A 15,907-nucleotide genomic window follows, 5' to 3' on the forward strand; every position below is an offset into this window, starting at 1 on the left:
TCTCAGCCGCTTCACACTCAGCTGTGAATCGCTCCAATGAGCGTTGGAGATCACAGCTTGATGAAGCCAACTGAACCAGATCATCTGCAAAGAGCAGAGATGCGATGCTGAGGCCAACAAACCGGACACACACTACGCCTCGGCTGTCCATAAAAGCTATAAACAAAATCGGTGACAAAGGGCAGCCTTGGCGGAGTCCAACTTATTGCCAGCAATGCGGACCAAACTCTGACAGCAGTCATACAGGGACCGAACAGCTCGGATCGGGGGTTCGGTACCCGATCCCTCCCTGTTGGTGTCCACCAACGTGTTCGTGGGTTGCCGCCATGACAGGCACCGACCACCTTATGGCACAGCTCCGGTCAGCTGCCTCAGCAATTGAGGCGCGGAACATCGTCCACTCTGACTCAATGCCCTCTGCCTCCACCGAGTCGTGAGCAAAATTCTTTCGGCGGTGGGAGTTGAAATTCCTTCTGACAGGAGAATCTGCCAGCTGTTTCCAGCAGATCATTCCAATACGTTTGGGCCTGCCACGTTGGACCGGCATCTTCCCCCACCATCGGAGCCAACTCACCACCAGGTGGTGATCAGTTGACAGCTCCGCCCCTCTCTTCACCAGAGTGTCCAAGACATGCAATCTCAAGTCCAATGACACGAAAACAAAGTCGATCATTGAACTGCGACCTAGGGTGTCCTGGTGTCAGGCGGATATGTACCCTAATGCCTGAACATGGTGTTCGTTATGGACAATCAGTGACGAGCACAGACGTCCAGTAACAGAACCCCACTAAGGTTCTGATTGGGGTGGCCATTCTTCCCAATCACGCCCTTTCAGGTCTCACTGTCATTGCCCACGTGGGCATTGAAGTCCCCCAGCAGAATGATGGAGTCCCCAGAGGGAGTGCTCTTCAGCACTCCCTGTAAGGACTCTAAAAAGGGTGGATACACTGAACTGCTGTTTGGTGCATAAGCACAAACAAGTCACGACCCATTCCTCTACCTGAAGGCGGAGGGAGCCTACCCTCTCATCCACCAGGGTAAACCCCAACATACAGGCCCCGAGCCAGGGGGCAATAAGTATACCCACACCTGCTCAGTGACTTTCACTGTGGGCAACTCCAGAGGAGAACAGAGTCCAATCCCTCTCAAGTGGAGTGGTGCCAGAGCCCAAGCGATGCGTAGAGGCGAGTCCGACTAGTTCTAGTCAGAAATTCTCGACCTCATGCACCAACCCGGGCTCCTTGCTTGCCAAAGAGCTGACATTTCATGTCCCCAGACCTAATTTCTGTCGCCAGGGATCGGCTCGCCAAGGTCCCCAACTTTGGCCATCGCCAAGCTCACATAGCATCTTTTGTTAAAATGCCACAATAATGAGAGAATTTCTGAGAGAATGTCATATGTTATATATTATGTTATATTCAAACATTTACACACACAAAAAGTACTGTCTTTGAAGAACATGGCACTGGAAGCTCCTGATAGGTTAACTGTCAACATGTTAGTTAATGGACAGCACACCTGGGGACACACCTCAAGCAATCTACTTCCTTGTTTGAAATAATGGGGGGGGGGGGGGAGAAAGAGAGAGAGAGAAAGGAAATCATGAAAAAAAGTCATGGAGCTCCATAAGTCTAGCTCATCTCTGGGTACAATTTCCAGATGCTATAAGGTGCAATGTTCATCTGTATATGCACATTATGGGAATGTCCAACCATCACAATGGTCAGGAAGGAGATGGTCTCTGTGTCCCAAAAAAGCCCTCTATTATGTGACTGCTGGTGTTTGAAGGTCAACTGATCATCTACTAACTTACCAAATCCCCAAGATGACAGCCTGCTCCTCCGCACTGAGTTCTGGGAGCTCATAATGATCTGGGTCGATTAAATTAATCTTGTCTAAGACTGTGTCATCCTCAAGATGGCAATCCTGCAACCACCCAAAAATAAACAAAAACACATGTATGAGTAACTTGATTTGATCAGTGCAGGTGATGGCAGAAATGAACCCTGCTGAAAAAAAGCAAGAGAAAAAATGTTGACTTCAAAGGTTGCATTTCAATGTGACATGTTACAAAATTGGCTGAAGCGTTAAGACTAGTTTGACCATCTCTCTCACAGTTCTGAGGACAGAGGTTCAAATCCCATGACGGTTTCCAGTCATCCTAAAAATATGCATGATGGATTGATTGAAGACTCTACTGTAAATTTGTCGTCTGTGTGAATGTGAGTGCAAATGGTTGTGTGCCCTGCTATTTGGTCGCAACCAGTTAAGGGTGTACCCCGCCTCTTGCCCGAAAATAACTGAGATAGGCTCCAGCACTCCCACAACCTATGTGAGGATAAGCAGGTCAGATAATGGATGGATGTTGCAAAAGGGATCACTTCAATTTCACCCAAGAAAAAAATCCCATAATCATATAATTAGATGTGATGACAAGGTCAATGGCTTTCGGTCGCAGGCAATGATTATTGATTACATAAGTAAATTGAAAACAGACCATCCATTAATCTTCTACCGCGGGTCGTGTCGCGGGGGCAAGCAGCTTTAGCAGGGATACCCAGAATTCCTTTTCCCCAGCCATTTCAACAAGCTCATCCGGAAGGATCCCGAGGTGTTCCCAGGCCAGCTGAGAGTCATAGCCTCTCCAGCGTGTCCTGGGTCGTCCCCAGGGTCTCTTTCCGGTGGGACACACGTCACCATGGAGGCATCCAGGATGCATCTGGATCAGATGCCCCAGCCACCTCATCTGGGTCCTCTCAATGAGGTTCAACACTGAACCCCACCTGGATGACCGAGCTTCTCACCCTATCTCTAAGGGAGAGCCCAAACACCCTGCAGAGGAAACTCATTCTGCTGCTTGTATCCAGAATGTTGATCTTTCGGTCGCAACCAACAGCTTGTGACAATTGGTGAGGGTAGGAACGTAGATCGACTGGTAAATTGAGACCTTCGCTTTTCGATTTAGCTCCCTCTTTACCACAACAGACCGATACAAAATCCGCATCACTGCAGATACTGTACCGATCCGCCTGTCGATCTACCGGGGAGGATGTAGCAGGATGTAAGAGGCACGCAGTTATTTCTGCCTACAATTCCCCATCACACAAGCTGTCTATAGGCAGTATGTCTCAATTACCTGAAAATAAAATATACTTATATGACAATTTTGCTGAATGGGGCTTTGTTTGAACAATCATTGATTGGACAAATTCTGTTTTTAGCAGGAACAATAATAATAGGGTTAGGTTAGTCAATGCTCGTGTCAATGAAACAACCTGAAGTTCGCAGGTGACACCACGGTCTCAAAGACGGCGATGAGTCTGCGTATCGACAGGAAGTGGCGAGACTGGAGCTTTGGTGTGGTCAACACAACCTGGCGTTGAAGACTCTAAAGACTGTAGAGATGATTGTGGACTTCAGGAGCCATCCTTCACTACAGCCGCCCCTGACACTGTACAACTGTCTTGTGTCAACTGTTGAGACCTTTAAGTTCTTGTGAATTACAGTCGACGAACATCAACTCCACCCTCAAAAAAGCCCAACAAAGGATGTACTTCCCGCGGCTTCTGAGGAAGCACGGCCTGTCACATAAGCTGCTGAGACAATTCTACACAGCGGTCATCCTATAAGTACTATGTACCTCCATCACAGTCTGGTTTGGGGCCACCGCAAAAAAAGTACAACTCCGACTACAATGGACAATCAAAACCGCTAAACGGATTATCGGCACCACTCTATCCACAACGCGAACTAGGTACAGAGCGGGCAGGATCCTTTCATACCCTCCACATCCTGGCGACCTGCTCTTCCAGCTCCTTCAGTCGGGAAAGGGCTACAGATCAAATGGAAGTCAAAACCAGCAGCCATTTGAACAGTTTTTTCCCACTGGCAATTAAGTCATTAAATTCTTGATCAGCAAATTTACTACTATCTGCCTTCTGCCTTTGGGACACTCACTCACATCCTGCTGGACCAATCAATATTAGTATTAGTAATACATTTTGTAGACTATCGCACGGCTCGACTTTAACGTCTTCCCTTTGCACAACTGTCATTCCACTTTCATTGCACTGGTCTATAACGGGAACCGTGAAGGGGTAAAGGGACTCTGTACAAGCTTTACACAATGTGGGACGTTGACACACTTCTCTTACCTGCTCTAAATGAATAAGATTTTACATCTTGCACGTCTCTTATAAGAAACAGTTCCTATAAATAGAAATATCTCTTGTTCTTTGTTGCTCTTTGTTCTGTATGTCGTACCAGGGCAGCACCGACTGCTGGAGAAAAATTCCTTGTGTTTTTCCACACTTGGCCAATAAAGCCGATTCTGATAACGAACGCTTCTCCACAAGGTGCTTGCATGAATAAAATAGAATAAAACAGAACATCTTAAATATGAGGTAAAAAAAAAAAAAACCTTACAATTAAGGCACAGTTATTGTGAAAATAGCTTAATCAATCAATCAATCAACCAATAAAAGCATAAAGTACATTTTTCAGTCTTATTTCCCCTGTCCAGGACTTGGTAAGAAAAGCAAACCAGAAGTGGAGTTGCATAATTTTACATTACAGTGTTGTTATGTTTAGTGGTTTTAAGTTAAAGGAGTTGATAGAGCTAGGGGAGTCTGGTATCATCAGCAAACTTGACAGAGTTGCTGGGATGGTATGTAGTCATATGTGTAGAGAGAGTAAAATTACCCTCTGATGATCTGTTAAGTGGCAAAACCGAGTCAGGTCAGTAAAAAAAACATGGCAAACATGCCCAGTAACAACGAAGAGGAAAATGGGTCATGAATGTTTTGGTGAAATCAGATGATGGAAATGTGTTTTCTCTCGAGGTTTCTTCATTTTAAGAAACACATTTTACAGGTAGTGTGAAATTCATAAAATTACTGAGTGATAAGGAAAAATGTTACACGCTTTATTTTACACAATAATGCTTTCAAGTAGTTCATAAATTTGGAGTGTAACTTTAGTCTGATCTGGATGAATCCACATCAATATGGAATAATATTTTGCATTGTTTGATTAGACATGTATGTTAAATCTTTTAATTACTGTTAATCAATGAGCTAGACAGAACAGCTGTGAGGAGTAGTAAAGTCCATATTGTAATATTAGATGAGCGATTGTAAAGCAAACCCTCTCAGCAAACTTGATGTTTTCTTTAGTTGCTGTAGATGTACTTTTCAGGGTTCAAAATAATTTTGTCAAAATATAAATTATACATGACACTGATGGCATGTCACAGGTTTACCTGTATGCATCATTAAAGCTTTAGTAATTTGCTGGAAATTAAACACCGCCCAGGTTGTTTTTCTTTGTTTGAATCAAGAATCTTAGGAATTCTGGCTCATGATTGCCTTAATTAGGTCATTTACTTCCTCTCCCATTAATGAGGACATCAGTTGTCTGAGCGTAAACACTCAAAAAATACCATGGAAGTCAAAATAGGAAAGCTACAAGATTTGTGCCATCATATCACTCGGTACAAAAACTCCCAAGTGGAAAACATTCATGAATGTTAACTGTATTCTCAAGGGTGGACATCCCAGTACCATCACCCCCAAAGTTTGGTATGAACTTCAAATTTCAAACAGGAATAAATCAATGACCTGCATATGAGATTTTACAGTCCTTGGTTAATATGTTGAACGTAAAGTTCTTGACAGGAGAAAACAAGATTTTACTGAACAAAGTCAGAGGAAAGACAAGAAAGTATAAATGTTTCACCGTAACGCAGTGCCAAGCACTAACATAGTAGTAAAACTAGTAGTAGTAGCAGTATCACATACCTTGGGCAGTAAAGATGGCAGTGTTGGAGAAGGACTCGCAACAGATCGATCTGGATCTTGTTTTCTCTTTACCTCAAGGATGAGCTGAGCCAAGTACTTTTGCTGAAAATAGGTACGTTTTCCCAAGGCACCTTAATTGACCAAAAATAAACAACTTTTTTGCTGGTTCTCATTTTGTTTAACACTCCAAAACTGTACCTTCAAAAATAAATTAAATACATAATGTACTGGATTACAAAAATGAGGCTAACTTGAGAGGAAATACACTGGTGGCTTCGTTTTATGTGTGTTTGTTTCCTCTGCCATGGTCAAACGATCCTAGGAAGTACATTCACACATTACCATTTCATTACCCTCATGTCTGGACCACAATATCCCTGAAACAATACTGAAATTGTAAACTGAAGTGAATTTTCCCAACTGATGTTTTTTTTCCAAACTCATCTCTTTGCCCACACTGTGCCAGTTGACAGTAGATGTAAAGGTGTTTTATCTGTCTATACTGATATTTACATAACTAACAGGTACACTATATCCACTGTATATCAGGGGTATAACAGGGGTATAACAGGACATGTATTGGTATTCAGATTTTTCAGAATGGAAGGTACTGAGTTCACACATGCACTTAAGGGGTTAATTATAACCATCTCCCACTAGAGTCACATGTTACTCTGTAAACAAATCAATCATTCAATACAATTAAGGTTTTTTGTTTTCCGTTTTTTTTCCCCCCATCAAATCAACTGAATTTTAGTGCATTAAAAACCTAGATTTACATGTAAGTATTCATAAACTTACCAGTCATGTTGATATCAAGCATTGAGAGGTCCTGGGCTTTTTTTATGTGGTCTTTAGCACGCTTGTATTCGTAGTAGGTCAGACTACAGTACATACACTCCAAGTGGAACTGGATCGCTAGGTTTCTTTGCTCAGGGAACAGAGACTCACATTTTAGAACTGTGGAGCAAAAAGAGGAAAATGTCTTCATTAAAACCCTAAATTTGTAATTGAGGTTTTCCTGAGAGGAAAATGCTTTTATAAACAAACTTACGAGTCATTCAATAAATAAGGTGACTGTTTCGTTATAATGACTTCTAATACAGATAGATGCTAATTTTTTACTTCTTTTTCACGTGGATTTAATTTCTTTTGCAGATTACATAAAAAAACAGTTTTAGCAATTAAAAAAAGATGGCCGACAGAAGTATGCTCAGGGTTGAAAAGCGGTCAGTTATCAAGTTTTTGGTTGCCGAAGAGTGCACACCAGTTGAAATTCATAGGAGAATGTCAACTCCGTATGCTGTTACATGTTTCAGATGAAAAAAATGTCTACAAGTGGGCTAAATTGTTTGAAGAAGGACGGAGCAGTGTTCAGGGTGAAGATGGGCCTGGGAGGCCTCCAAAAGTGCGGTCTTCTGAGGTGATTAAATTAGTCAATGACCTCCATTCAGTCTGACAGAAGGGTGACAGTGGATGACATTGCAACGACTTTGAGCTTATCTCTTCGAAAGTCAACTGCTGGTGGGTGCCAAAGATGCTTACTGCAGAGCACAAACAGTGGAGGAACCAGTTGTTCCAGCAGTGTATCTACCGCTATGAGGACGATGTTGATGAGTTTCCAAAGAAGGTGGTCACGTGACAAGACATGGGTTTAGCATTATGAGCCTGAGTCCAAATGGCAGTCCATGGAGCTGAAGCATGGAGGCTCTACAGTGAAGAAGATGTTCAAGTGCCAGCAGTCCACGACGAAGGTGATGATCCGTTTTTTGGGGTATGCCAGGCCCAATCATCATTTCATTGCTTGAGAAAGGAAGTACTGAACAGTGCTAACTACTGTGAACTGCTGAATCTCGGTCAAGAAAGAAAGAAAAAATGCACAGGTTATCAGTCACAGGGAGTCATCTTGCATCATGACAACGCAAGGCCTCACGCAGCAGCCCAAACGGTGGAGACCATCAACGAGCTGGGCTGGAAACTGCTCCCTCATCCCCCTACAGCTCAGACCTGGCCGTTTCACACTTTCACCTGTTTGGTCCCTTGAAAGCCTTCACGAGAGACAGAAAGTTTGAAAGTGACGAAGTCAAAAGAGTTGTGAGCAACTGGCTGAGACATCAGTCCAAAGATTTGTACGATGAGGGAATATGGAAGCTTGTGTACAGATGGTAAAAGTGTGTTACAGTGCTGGGAGACTACGTTAAAAAAAAAAAAAAAAAACTTATTTATTGAAAGAGCCTCGTATCTATTAGGCCTGGACAAAAATTCTGTTATCTATAGAAATTGAAAGTAACTTGATAATACGGAAATGTCCAAGAAATCAGCGCCTTTTAAATTAGCGTCAAAGGTGTAATCAAAATTGTAAATCGGTCACTTGGTCTATTCAGGGGGTAACAAGTAACCACTGTTCTCTTTAGTAAAATGGTGAACACTGTTAAAAGGTGGACCAAAGAAAGGAGAGAGCTGTTTAAGGAGATTAGAACGCTTATTGACAAGCATGTTCAAGTAAAGGTTATAAAACCAAGCAGCTTGATGTTCGTGTGACGATAGAGCCACGGGATTCTAGCCAACCATCCCGTAGGGAAAAAAAGGAGGGAAACTGATTGAAAACTGATGACAAATCTAAGAGATGGAAAATACAACTGGTAACAAAAGAGTCCAGAACAAGATTCGAAGCAATTAAAGGTGAACTCCAAGGTCAAGTTATATCAGTATCAGATTGCACCATCATCATCCTTTTAGCAAAACCGGACCTCCTGGGAGATGACAAAGGAGGACACCATGATTAAAATTGTAACAAAATGAAAAATAAAACTAAACTTTTAAAAATTATGAGACTGGAATTTGTTAAAAATAAAAATGTTGACAAGCTAAAAAAATTCAAAACTGGAAATTTTTGGCATGGCATAAGCTTTATGTTCAATGATGCAAAAATGAAATATTGAAAAAAGAACACTATCCCTACTGTGAAACATGGATGAGGTTCTGCTATGTTCTGGGTCTTCTCTGTATCAATCAGCACCGGGTGTTTTAAATCTGTGCAGGGTAAAATGAAATTAAGACTATGAAGGTATTTTAGAAAGACTGTGCTGCCGAGTTCATGGGTCTAATCATAATCCTCTTTGCTAAATATGTAAAAAATACACAGAATTTGTCTGCGGAGGTTGGAGCTGCTCTAATATGACAAGTCATTTGACAGATCTGAGAGAAAGACTGAGAAAACACTTACTGAACAAGAAAAGGTTGCTTGTAATATTGCTGGTACAATGGAGTTTTTTTTTTTTTTTGGGGGGGGGGGCTAAAAGATGCCTCTTGCGAACCAACACACATAAAAACACTGAAGAACAGCTAAGAGCCAAAACACAGTTAAAAACACCCAAGAACAGCTAAGAGCTAAACATTAGCCTCAGAATAGTACAACGTTAGTCTTCAATGAGCACTGACAAACTGTATTGAACATATGAGGAAGCAGCTGAAAAAGTCTAAACTGTCTGGAGAAAACCCCTCAAACCAAAGACAACTGGAGTACTTTGGACTACTAGGGGTGACCTCCCAGGTTGTATTGGTGGTGTGATGGTGACTCACCCAGGAGACATGCCTCTTAATAATTCACCTAGCGGAAGCGCGCGCGCGCACACGCACGCACAAGCGCATACACAGTATACAGTGAAGAAAATATGTATTTGAACACACTGCTATATTAAAAATAGTTTTTACTAGGTTTTCCTGACTGTGTGATTCGGGTCTTTGTCATGTTGAAAGACCCAGCCACGACCCATCTTCAATGCTCTGACTGAGGCAAAGAGGTTGTTCTCCAAAATCTCACAATACATGGCCGCGGTCATCCTCTCCTTAATACAGTGCAGTCGTCCAGTCCCATGTGCAGAAAAACACCCCCAAAGCATGAGGCTACCACCCCCTTGCTTCACAGTAGGGCTGATGTTCTTGGGATGGAACTCATCATTCGTCTTGAGTCTTGAGTGAGTCTTACAGATTGTATGGGGTGGAAAGGTGTCTTCATGCATCGAACGACCTCACACCGGTGCATCTGGTTCAGGATAATACATGGAGTGGAGGTGGACTTTTAAAGGCGGACTAACAGGTCTTTGAGGGTCAGAATTCTAGCTGATGGACAGGTGTTCAAATACTTATTTGCAGCTCTATCACAGAAATCATAAAATCATACATTGTGATTTCTGGATTTTTCATTTTAGATAATCTCCAACGGTGGACATGCACCTACGATGAAAATTTCAGACACCTCCATGATTTCCAAGTGGGAGAACTTGCAATATAGGAGCGTGTTCAAATACTTATTTTCTTCACTGTATAATTTTCACATCTGGGCACAAAAAAAAGAAAAAAAAATCTGTATATTCTGTTTGACTTCAGCTAATCTTCATTCCTCTCCTTTCCAGTGCATGCCTCCATCTTTTAATTATTCCTCCACTTGCTTCCAGCAGATCATGTCATCTGGGAACATCATGGTGCAAGGGGATTCCAGTCTAACCTCACCTGTCAACCGATCCATTACCACAGCAAAAAGGAAGGGGCTCAGGGCTTATCCCTGATGCAGTCCCACCTCCACCTTAAAATCTTCTGTCACACCTATACCAGACTTCACCACTGTTCTGCTGACCTCATACATGTCCATACTGTTCCGCCACACCAGACTTACGCATGCAATACCAGAGTTTCTCTCTTCATACTCTGTCATAGGTTTTCTGTAGATCCACAAAGACACAATGTAGCTCCTTCTGACCTTCTCTGTACTTTTCTACTCTTATCCTCAAGGGAAATAATGCATCCGGGGTACTCTTTCTCGGCATACAACCATACTGTTGCTTGCAGATACTTCTGTCCTGAGTCTTGCATCCACTACTCTTCCCTATAACTTCATTGTGTGGCTCATCATGTTTATTACTCTATTGTTCCCAAATCTCTTTAAATCGTCATTCTTAAAAATGGGAACGAGCACAATTTTCCTCCATTCTTCAGGGATCTTCTCGCCCGCTAGTATAAGTTGGTCAAAAAGTCCAAAGCCACCTCTCAAAACTGCTTCCATACCTCCACAAGTATGTCATCATGAACAAATGCTTTTCCATTTTTCATTCTGTTCAGTGCCTAACTTTCTCCTTACTAATCATTGCCACTTCCTGGTCATTCACGCTTGCCACTTCTACTCTTCCCTCTCTCTTATTTTCTACATTCAAATATTCAGAATATTCCAACCTGGTGTACGTCATCATATGTAAAGTTCCCTCTAATTTTTTGTGTCTGAACAAACACACTAAACTCCTGTGCGCCCCTTTTGACCACTGTGAGCAACATCAGACGTGCATACTGTGGTCAGGTCAGTGTCATGCATTGAAGTTACATGGCTCATTAAAGGAGATTACAGAATTTACATTCCCATCAGAACACTTTTAAGAACAATTTTGTTTTTGGAAACTTCCTTCTCTCTCATTTTCTTCATTCATCAACTTTTCAAAGTATTCTTTCAATCTATTAAACACACTACTATCTCTATCCTTAATTACCCTTACCTGCTGCACATTCTTCCCATCTCTAGCTCTCTGTCTGGCCAACAAGTAGAGATCCTTTTCTCCTTCTTTCATATCCAACCTGGTGTACATGTCATCATATGGCACTTCTTCAGCTTTCGCCACCTTTAACTTTACCCTACGTCACATCTCAGTGTATTCCATTCACATATCCTCAGTCCTCTCTGTGTCCCACATCTTCGCTAACTTCTTTCCTTTTATGACTTGACCTGTATTTTTGAGTTCCACCACCAAGTCTCCTTCTCCCCTTTCCTACCAGAAAACACAGCAAGTACTCTCCTGCCTGCCTTTCTCATTACCTTGGCTGTAGAAGTCCAGTCTTCCGGGAGCTCCTCCTGTCCATCGAGAGCCTGTCTCACCTCTTTACGAATGGCCGCACAACATTCTTCCTTTCTCAGCTTCCATCACAGGGTTCTCTGCTCTACCTTTCTCTTCTTAATCTACCTCCCCATCACCAGAGTCATCCTACACACCACCATCCTATGCTGTCGAGGTACGCTCTCCTACCTTACAGTCAGTAACATCCTTCAGATGACATCGCCTGCACAAAATGTAATCCACCTGCGTGCTTCTACCTCCGCTCTTGTATTTCACCCTACGTTCCTGCCTCTTCTGGAAAAAGAAGTTCACTAATGCCATTTCCATCCTTTTTGCAAAGTCTACCACTATCTGTCCTTCAATGTTCCTTTCCTGGATGCCATACTTACCCATCACTTATTCACCCCCCCTGTTTCATTTACCAACATGTCTATTAATATCTGCACCAATCACAAGTCTCTCTGTGTGGGATGCTCAGAACTACTTCATCTTGTACCTTGGAGAATTTCTCTTTCAAGTCTCGGTCACATCCTACCTGTGGGTCATACCCACCAATCACAAACACCCTCAATTTCAAGTTTCAGCCTTATCACTCGATTTGATACTCTTTTCGCCTCCAAGACATTCTTAGCCAGCTTTTCCTATAAAATAACCCATACTCCATTTCTCTTCCCATCTACTCCATGGTAAAATAATTTAAACCCTGTCCCCAAACTTCTAACCTGACTACCTTTCCACCTGCTCTCTTGGATGCACAATATATCAACCTTTCTCCTAAATCAAGTCAACCAGCTCCTGAGTTTTTCCTGTCATAGTCCCAACATTCAAAGTCCCTACACTCAGTCGTAGGATCTGTGCATTCCTCTTTTTCTTCTGACGACGGATCCGGTTTCCTCCTCTTCTTTGTCTTCGACCCACAGTAGCTGAATTTCCACCGACGCCCTGTAGGTTAACAATCCCGGAGGCGGGCATTGCGGGCCACGACCAATCTGGTATGGGATTCTTTAGATGAATGCTCATATTTAGCAACGTTTTAAGGCAGATGCCCTTCCTGATGCAACCCTCTGCATTTATCCGGGCTTGGGACCGGCCTACAGATTGCACTGACTTGAGCCCCAAAAGGACTTCATTCTCGACAACATATGATGGTGGTTTGTAATATTACTCTGGTGGTAGGGAGGACGTTTAAAACGACAAAAGTAGAACAGAGAACCATGTGGTGGAAGCTGAGTAAGGAAGAGTGTTGTGTGGCTTTTCAAGAAGAGCTGAGACAGACTTTCCGTGGACAAGAGGTAGATTCTAGAAGACTGGATGTGCAGAAAGTTAGGGTGGATAGAGATGGAAACGTGTTGACTGGTTGTGTGCTGGGAAAGAATACAACAAGAAATTCATGAATGAGGAAACGTTGAGTACAAAGAGGAGAGGAGCCAAGTGTTGTGGATGGACCAACGATTAATCATGGGGGTATTCGCCATACAAGAGGATGAAAAATGGTCTGGAGTGACAGAAGTATGTTAGAAAATTACAGGACATGAATGAGGGCAACAGAACACTGGTGAGGTTTGCTGTTGGTGTGACGGAGAAATTTAATGTGGAGGTGGGACTGCATCAGGGATCAGCCCTGAGCCCTTTCTTGTTTGCAGCGATGATGGATAGGCTGACAGATGAGGTTAGACTGGAATCCCCATAGACCAAGATGTGCGCAGATGATCTCCAGTGAAAGCATAGAGCAGGTGCAGGTGTTGTGTGTGCATTTTTATTATTTGTTCTTTTTATTTTCCTTTTATGCTTTTAAGTTGTTATAATTCAGATCTTTGTGACACCGTTTCCTTTCATACTTTTAAGTCCTTATGATGGGAAGCAGTTTCCGCTAATACTCCTTGGTCCGTGTGATGCGAACTCTTTGTGTCCTATGGGACACGGAAGTCTGAAGTATTTCAAGGATTAATATATAAGGATGAGAAAGACGGAAAAGGCTTCTTCTAAAAACTTCACCGCTGCTCTGGGAAACTACGCTGCTTGGAACACTAACTACACGGACGCCTGCTACATTTCATTTTTGGACTGGCTGGAACTTTTGCTAACTTGGAATACCCGCTGGGACGAACATTTGCTTGTTTGGAAACACTCGTTCACCATTGGTGACTATTCGCTATTGTGGCTCAACTACTCTATTCTTGAACGCCTATTTTGTGTTAGCTAGTCTATCGTGTTTGTGTTGTGTTTATGTGTGTGAAATTAAATTGTCAAAAACGCAAGACAACTGCCTTGTCGCATTTTGCTGGTTTGAACAAAGGGGACAGTCTAAATTCATACGTAACACAGGAACAAATAGAATGTTGACAGCATGCACTGGAAAAGACAGGAATGAAGACTAGCCGAAGTAAGACACTATATGTGCATCAATCAAAGGGGTGGAAGATACAGGGAGAAGAGATAGCAAGGGTGAAGGGCTTTCAATACTTGGGGTCAACACTCCAGAGCAATGGTGAGTGTGGTAAGGAAATGAAGAAACTGTATGGAAACAAGTTGGAACCAATGGAGGAAGGTGCCAAGTATATGTCAGCAGAGTCTCTGTCAAGATGAAGGGCAACGTTTATAACATGGTAGCCACCCATGATGTACAGATTAGGGACAGTGGCACTCAAGAGAGAACGGGAAGCAAAACTGGCAGAAATTAAGTTCAGCTTTGTTCTCTGAGTAACCAGGTTGGATTCAATTAAAAATGATCTTATCAGAGGGAGAGCCCCAGTTAGATATTTTGGAGAAAAAGTTCGAGAAAGACTCTGATGGTTTGGACCCGTCCAGAGGAGAGACAGCGAGAATATTGGTAAAAGGGTGGGGAGTATGGGGCTGCCAGGAAAGAGAGTTAGAGGAAGACCAAAAAGAAGGTTGATGACGTTGTGCAGCTGGTGTTAGAGAGGAGGATGTAGAAGATGGTCTTAGTGTGGCGACAAGCCGAATAGAAAAGAATAATTCAGAAATTAGGGCACATATATAAGCAAATTAGTCACACTCCAGAGTGCCGTCTTGTCCCCAAAATATTTGCCGGATTTCCAGCACCAAGCCAGAACACTCAGCTTGGCGTCCAAAGACGCAGATTGAACAAAGTTTTGTGTGTCCAGTACGCTGCATTGATTCAATTATCCTGCAATCAATTTAACCACTGAATTTTGAACACCTAGCTCTCATTCCATTGTTCATGACATCCACCTGATTTAATCCACATTATGAAATGCAGACCTTTTTCCATGCTCATGAGGGAAAGGTTGAGAAGCTGCTGAGAACACGCCTCCAGAATTTGCTGGTGGAGGTTGGCGTACCGTAGAGTCCACCAGGGGAGGAGCTGCAAACATTTTAAGAAAAAAATATTCAGAATGCAGAATACATGATCTATTTTTGTATATAGTATTTTTTGTGACAATGGAATGTTTGTTCATTTTTTTCCTTCTTTATTTGTTTGCCCATTGGAGGATGAATAAAAGCTATTTTATTTTATACATGTGTAATTTGATGCTCACATTCACAGAAAATTCCAAGCCAATAACTTCATGTGAGTTTTTTGTTTCCTTAAAACATATAAAAATTCCTTGCAGAAGTCTGTAACACATTTTTTTCATTAATTCATATATATATATATATTTTTTTTAAACAGCATTGATGATTGATTCATGAAAATTTAAAAATCCGGAATTCCGGGAAAATCACTTTCATCACTGAGTAATAGCAGCAATTCTTTTTTAATCATTGGTCAGCAGTAGCCAATGTTTTCCTGAAGATTACTGTTGGTACCCGCTTCCAAAATGAAAGAGATATATATAGACCTTTAAAAAAAAAAAAAATAAACACAAATTAAAAAAAAAAAAAATAAATGAAATTTTATTTCCCTAATTCCATTTAAAAAAGTTACATAATTGATTTTGAAGAATAACATATCGTTTTGAAACTACCATATTTTTTATTAATTTTGGATGTTTGGATGCAACAATTGAGAAGTGGTGATTTCTATTCTAGTATTCTAATTTTTTGAATTCCTAATTTCGTAGGTTTTATGAACTGGAACCCAATATTAATTAATTTAAAAAGCCTGAAAATGTTTGAAAGTTCCATTATTTTATCACGCTAGTTGGCTTGGTCATGGTGGCACCGTACTGTATTCATCAGAGGAGATGGTTTCAAGAGCTGCGAGGAATTAACCTGCTTCCTAATACCAAAGTTGTTGCTAAAGGC

The 15,907-nt window shown here is 42.0% G+C and overlaps 1 protein-coding gene across 2 annotated transcripts in view; it reads right to left on the reverse strand.

Moving 5' to 3' along the window:
* The window catches only part of ttc27 (tetratricopeptide repeat domain 27), a 78,959-nt gene that overhangs the window by 40,191 nt on the left and 22,861 nt on the right, over positions 1-15,907 (reverse strand). For both annotated transcript variants that reach the window (XM_061837044.1, XM_061837043.1), the window contains exons 5-8: positions 14,921-15,023; positions 6,600-6,758; positions 5,799-5,929; positions 1,814-1,926 (exon numbers count right to left, since the gene is read on the reverse strand). In XM_061837044.1, the coding sequence (XP_061693028.1) occupies positions 1,814-1,926; positions 5,799-5,929; positions 6,600-6,758; positions 14,921-15,023 (506 nt within the window). The remainder of the gene's footprint in view (positions 1-1,813; positions 1,927-5,798; positions 5,930-6,599; positions 6,759-14,920; positions 15,024-15,907) is intronic.

The sequence above is a fragment of the Syngnathoides biaculeatus genome, chromosome 12 (genome assembly GCF_019802595.1).
Source record: "Syngnathoides biaculeatus isolate LvHL_M chromosome 12, ASM1980259v1, whole genome shotgun sequence".
Classification (NCBI taxonomy): domain Eukaryota; kingdom Metazoa; phylum Chordata; class Actinopteri; order Syngnathiformes; family Syngnathidae; genus Syngnathoides; species Syngnathoides biaculeatus.